The sequence below is a fragment of the Nanorana parkeri genome, unplaced genomic scaffold, assembly GCF_000935625.1.
Source record: "Nanorana parkeri isolate BGI_ZX_2015 unplaced genomic scaffold, ASM93562v1 scaffold2365, whole genome shotgun sequence".
In the NCBI taxonomy this organism is placed as follows: Eukaryota; Metazoa; Chordata; class Amphibia; order Anura; family Dicroglossidae; genus Nanorana; species Nanorana parkeri.
In genome coordinates, this window is record NW_017308633.1 from 33,149 (window position 1) to 39,314 (window position 6,166).

A 6,166-nucleotide genomic window follows, 5' to 3' on the forward strand; every position below is an offset into this window, starting at 1 on the left:
AACAATGTTACTGTGCCGACAATGTACGCAGCACATGCACATCATTGCCCTCCCTCCAGGAGTGTCTCTGCGTTGTATATGAGTGTCTCTGCGTTGTATATGAGTGTCTCTGCGTTGTATGTGAGTCTGTGCGTTGTATGTGAGTGTCTCTGCGTTGTATGTGAGTGTCTCTGCGTTGTATGTGAGTGTCTCTGCGTTGTATGTGAGTGTCTCTGCGTTGTATGTGAGTGTCTCTGCGTTGTATGTGAGTGTCTCTGCGTTGTATGTGAGTGTCTCTGCGTTGTATGTGAGTGTCTCTGCGTTGTATGTGAGTGTCTCTGCGTTGTATGTGAGTGTCTCTGCGTTGTATGTGAGTGTCTCTGCGTTGTGTGTGTGTGTCTGTGCGTTGTATGCGAGTGTCTGTGCGTTGTATGCGAGTGTCTCTGCGTTGTATGCGAGTGTCTCTGCGTTGTATGTGAGTGTCTCTGCGTTGTGAGTGTCTCTGCGTTGTATGTGAGTGTCTGCGTTGTATGTGAGTGTCTCTGCGTTGTGTGTGTGTGTCTGTGCGTTGTATGCGAGTGTCTGTGCGTTGTATGCGAGTGTCTGTGCGTTGTATGCGAGTGTCTGTGCGTTGTATGCGAGTGTCTGTGCGTTGTATGCGAGTGTCTCTGCGTTGTATGTGAGTGTCTCTGCGTTGTGAGTGTCTCTGCGTTGTATGTCAGTGTCTCTGCGTTGTATGTCAGTGTCTCTGCGTTGTGTAGTGTTTATTTTGTATTACAGGTATTTACGCAGCACTTTACATAGTTGCACATTCAGATCAGTCCCCGCCCCCAAGGAGCTGACAGTCTAAGGTCCCTATCTCACATACATACATAGAGGGCCAATTTCCCTTCCAGCGTGTCTTTGGAGCGTGGGAGGAAACCCACACAGCACAGGGAGGACATGCAAACTCCATGCAGATAGTGACCTGACTGGGATTTGAACTGGGGACCCCCAGACAGAAGTTCCAACCACTACACCACTGCGCTGCCCCAGCGTTGTCTCTCCGTTGTACCAGTGTCGCCTCTGCGCGGTGCGAGTGTCGCCTCTGCGCGGTACGAGTGTCGCCTCTGGGAAGGGTACGAGTGTCGCCTCTGCGCGGTACGAGTGTCGCCTCTGCGCGGTACGAGTGACGCCTCTGCGCGGTACGAGTGACGCCTCTGCGCGGTATGAGTGTCGCCTCTGCGCGGTACGGGCGTTGTCTCTGCGCGGTACGAGTGTCGCTTCCCTTTGTAGTCCTCTGTGTTTGTCTTGTACATGAAGTGCTCCTGTGATCGGGCGGCTTTGTGTGATAATCGGCACTAATCTCCTCTAATCCTCTGTGATCTCTGTGGATGAGGCCACCAGCCGAGCCCCCCCTCCCCCCCCGCAATCTGATCCGACTGCTCCCATCACAGCCGGAGTCATTGTGTACCATACGGGGGACACTCAGAGCGGAGCAGAGGTGGTGCTCTCCTGCCCCCGGGGAGGTCAGAGACGAGGGCTGGGTCTGGAGGCGGTCAGAGACATGAGAGGGTTTCATAGATTGAAGCTGTTCTATGTGATCATTATGTGCGCTGCATGAAATCTGACCAATCCAGGTGCGGCTCGTCTTTTGGTCCCGACACAGCTTGGTCAGAGACACGCCCTGCCTGCTGATTGGACAATGAAGGAATAGCAGAGGAGCAATGATGAGCTACCGCTGGCGGCCACATCTATGGCTGACCGCCGTCCCTGTCTGCTGCTGTCCAGGGGGATGTATGATGAGGCAGAGTTCCCCTTTAATGAGTGAGCAGATCTATAGACATTCAAATCCTGCATTTGGCTCCGCCCCTCCCACCTTTTCAGCCTCCCTATTGGTCAGTGAGGCCACCTGTCACTTTAAAGCACCAAAAGGCAGGCTCTAGGGGGGGTGGGGCCAATCACGACTTTTACTGAAAAAGTCAAGATTTGCATATAACTTCTGCTGCCTGTATTGTGGGATCTGCTGGTTGGCGAAGGTGACCTCTGTTCCTGATGTATCCCATCCTGTGGCCGGTCCAATCGCACTTTTCTATGGGCGGCTTTCATCTCCTCTATGGCGTCTATGGGAGGCGCTCAATGACGCTACGAGCTGCGCCGCGCTGATGGTTCACTCCAATCATAGTGGGAGCAGTGTAGTCCCTGCGTGTAGTCCCTGCGTGTAGTCCCTGCGTATAGTCCCTGCGTGTAGTCCCTGCGTATAGTTCCTGCGCATAGTCCCAGAACCCCAGTGCTGCACCATATATATATAGAGGGTATATAGGATGTATATAGAGGGTATATAGGATGTATATAGAGGGTATATAGGATGTATATATATATATAGAGGGTATATAGGATGTATATATAATGTGTGTATATATATCTATAGCTATATATATAGATACAGATACATATACTGTAGATAGAGATATATCTATCTAGATAGATAGATAGATAGATAGATAGATAGATAGATAGATAGATAGATAGATAGATCTCTCTATATATATATACAGTTATACACTATATTACCAAAAGTATTGGGACACCCCTCCAAATCATTGGGTTCAGGTGTTCCGTGACATTTCCTTGCTACTAAATATTCCGCGGTCACCTGTTAGTGGTATTACAACAAAGTGGAAGCAACTGGGAACAACAGCAACTCAGAATAGGATGTATATAGGATGTATATAGAGTGTATATAGGATGTATATGGACATATTTATACACATGAAGAAATATTACACCAATAAATCAATATAAAGATGAGAAAATCCGAACTCAATAATGATAATATTGGGGGGGAAACGCGGAATCATTTACTGATCAATATCCTGAGACCGATCAATACATAATGATTGATCAGATTTTATACAATGTTATCTCTTTGTATTTGGATCTCTCTCCTCTCCTCCCCCCCTCTATTCAATTACGCTTTATGAGCAGGACCGCATACATGTTTTATGGGATGGGGTGCTGGGCGGGGTAATAGAACATTATTGGGGGAAAGGGTAAGTCCAGGGACATTATCAGGGGTAAGAGATATTCTCTGTCTCTTCTCTCTCTCCCCCTCTCTTCCCTTTCCCCCCTCCCTCTCTCCTCTTCTCTCTCTCCCCCTCTCCTCACTCTCTCCAATCCTCGCCGGTCATGTTCTCTCCACAAGTAGCGCTGGGTGAGAATCGCAGAGGATGCCGCACTCTGCGCCAGGACAGAGACTCTCTTTATGGGTGGCACGGAAACGTAATTTACTGCCGCTCACAGGTCCCTAGATGCGGCGGCTGCATTCCTTTTCTCTTCTTCCCCCCTTGTGATTCTGCCAGTAACACACTTCCTGTCATAGGGTGACAACGTTCACTGTACTGTAAATTGATCTGTGTAGTAATCGCATTGTTCCCCGCAGATATGGAGTGCGGCGACGTGCCCCTGCTGACCCCCAGCAGTAAGGAGATGATGTCGCAGGCTCTCCGCGCCACCTTCAGCGGCTTCACCAAGGAGCAGCAGCGCCTCGGCATCCCCTTCGGTGAGTTCCCGTCGATGGATACTGAACATCCTCTTTCTTTCATGAAGCACGTTGCCTGTGTGAGAAGCCTCCGGGGGAAGCTTCTATTCCCTCATTCTCAGGCTGCATGCACCGCCTCCGCTCTCAGTAGTTCAGCTTCAGTATGCAGAGCCAGTGCGCAGTTAATGAGTTGGATAATAAGAGGCTTCTATCTGAAGCTTCTCACACAGGCACCCCTGCTTAGTGGCACTTCCTGTCACCGTTTGGCTTTGCCGTCCCCTATCGGTGGCGCGGTCTTTGCATTTCGCGCCCTGACCAGTTTGTCGCACTTTTTCTCTCTCTCTCTGGCAGATCCGCGGGAGTGGACGGACGCTCATGTCAGGGAATGGGTGTCGTGGGCGGTGAACGAGTTCACGCTGAAGGGGGTGGAGCTACAGAAGTTCTGCCTGAGCGGAGCGTCGCTGTGCGGCCTGGGGAAGGATCGCTTCTTGGACCTGGCACCGGACTTCGTCGGCGACATCCTGTGGGAGCACCTGGACATCCTGCAGAAAGGTGACGCGGGTCAGGGGTCACGGGGCTCGCTTTGTACTGTAGATGTTGCAGCGGCTTGCTTGTGCTTTTCCCGTGAAAGGCCGTCGCGGTTCGCTCTGTGATAACGTGCGGTGATTGTGGAACTACAAGTCCCAGCACACTGGAGAGTAGGGATGCACCCATACTAGTATCAGTATTGGTGCCGATACCGAGTATTTGGGCTGGTACTCGCCCAAATGCTCCGATACCTAGCACAAGTACTTCCTGTATCAGGAAGTCGGGCAGCGCGTCAAAACACGGCGCCCGGTTTCCTGATTGGCCGGTTAAGCAGCTCCATGCTCTCTCCTCACTTGTGAGGAGAGAGCATGGAGCCGGCTTCCCGGCCAATCAGGAAGCAGGGCAGCGTGTAATGATGCAGTGCCCGGCATTCTGATTGGCCGGAAAGCCGGCTTCATGCTCCCTGGTCACCTCATGACGAGGGAGCATGGAGCCAGCCTCACGGCCAATCGGAAAACAGGGCGCTGCATTATTACACGGCGCCCGGCTTCCTGATTGGCCGGCCAGACGGCTCCGGCTGGGTACCGGAGGAAGGCCGCGTTCTGGCTGGAGAGGCCCCGGGGGTGACGGGCTGGACATGCCGAGGTAAGAGGGGACGTTCTTGTCAATCGGGAAGCCGGGGGGCGGGTCTTTACAGGCCACCCGGCTTCCTGAATGGGACTTCCGGTACTCAGTAATTGGTATCGGCGAGTACCGAAAAACAATTATCGGTACTCCTACTCGGTACCAAAATACCGGTATCGGTGCGTCCCTACTGGAGAGCCAAGGGGGCCGGACATTCATCTCATTCCTATGATGAGAAGTGATTGAGGGGAATAAACACGGCTGAGAAATCTGCCCAAAAGTTCTGCCCAAGGTTTGCCACCACTGCTGTAGGAGATGGTCAGAGACTGGAGATGCGTTGCATGGAACTGATAGAGATCACTGTTATTAAAGGAAGGCCCCCTGACAAACCAGTGCGCCCACTACTGACTAAGGATGGGCTCGGGCGTGATCGCAGCTCCACGTGCCGAGCCCACCAGGAAGCTGACAGCGCCGCAGCACCAATCACGGGCACCGAGACGTTTCCCGATCTCTGCAGCTGCGGACCGGGAAAATGTCTGAGTGCCCGTGATTGGCGCTGTCAGCTTCCTGGCGGGCTCGGCACGTGGAGCTGCGATCACGCCGGAGCCCATCCTTACTACTGACTGCTGGGCCTGATGGCAGCACTGCACAACACCATAGGGCTCCATGTGGTCCGGGGCCACAGGTTGGGCACCAGGGCTATACGGGGCGCAGAACATGGACCTGAACTAGACCATTCAGTGACAGCTCTGAGTTCTGTGCCACAATACACGGCTCCATCCAAGTAACCTGAACGCCCAACCAACCCCTTGGAGTACCGGAGTACCAACCCCTCAGAGTACCAACCCCTCAGAGTACCAGAGTAACGACCCCCCAGAGTACCAACCCCTCAGAGTACCAGAGTACCAACTCCTCAGAGTACCGACCCCTCAGAGTACCGACCCCTCAGAGTACCAGAGTACCAACTCCTCAGAGTACCAGAGTAACGACCCCTCAGAGTACCGACCCCTCAGAGTACCGACCCCTCAGAGTACCGACCCCTCAGAGTACCAGATTACCTACCCCTCAGAGTACCAGAGTACCAACTCCTCAGACTACCAACCCCTCAGAGTACCAGAGTAACGACCCCCCAGAGTACCAACCCCTCAGAGTACCAGAGTACCAACTCCTCAGAGTACCAGAGTACCGACCCCTCAGAGTACCGACCCCTCAGAGTACCAGAGTACCAACTCCTCAGAGTACCAGAGTAACGACCCCCTAGAGTACCAGAGTACCAACTCCTCAGAGTAACGACCCCCCAGAGTACCAACCCCTCAGAGTACCAGAGTACCAACTCCTCAGAGTACCAGAGTACCGACCCCTCAGAGTACCAACCCCTCAGAGTACCAGAGTACCAACTCCTCAGAGTACCAGAGTACCGACCCCTCAGAGTACCAACCCCTCAGAGTACCAGAGTACCAACTCCTCAGAGTACCAGAGTACCGACCCCTCAGAGTACCAACCCCTCAGAGTACC

The 6,166-nt window shown here is 52.9% G+C and overlaps 1 protein-coding gene across 1 annotated transcript in view; it reads left to right on the forward strand.

Moving 5' to 3' along the window:
• Positions 1–3,396: 3,396 nt before the first annotated feature.
• The window catches only part of ETS1 (ETS proto-oncogene 1, transcription factor), a 24,769-nt gene continuing 21,999 nt past the window's right edge, over positions 3,397–6,166 (forward strand). The window contains exons 1-2 of the mRNA XM_018573404.1: positions 3,397–3,520; positions 3,851–4,051. Coding sequence (XP_018428906.1) covers positions 3,403–3,520; positions 3,851–4,051 — 319 coding nt within the window. The 5' untranslated portion in view covers positions 3,397–3,402. The remainder of the gene's footprint in view (positions 3,521–3,850; positions 4,052–6,166) is intronic.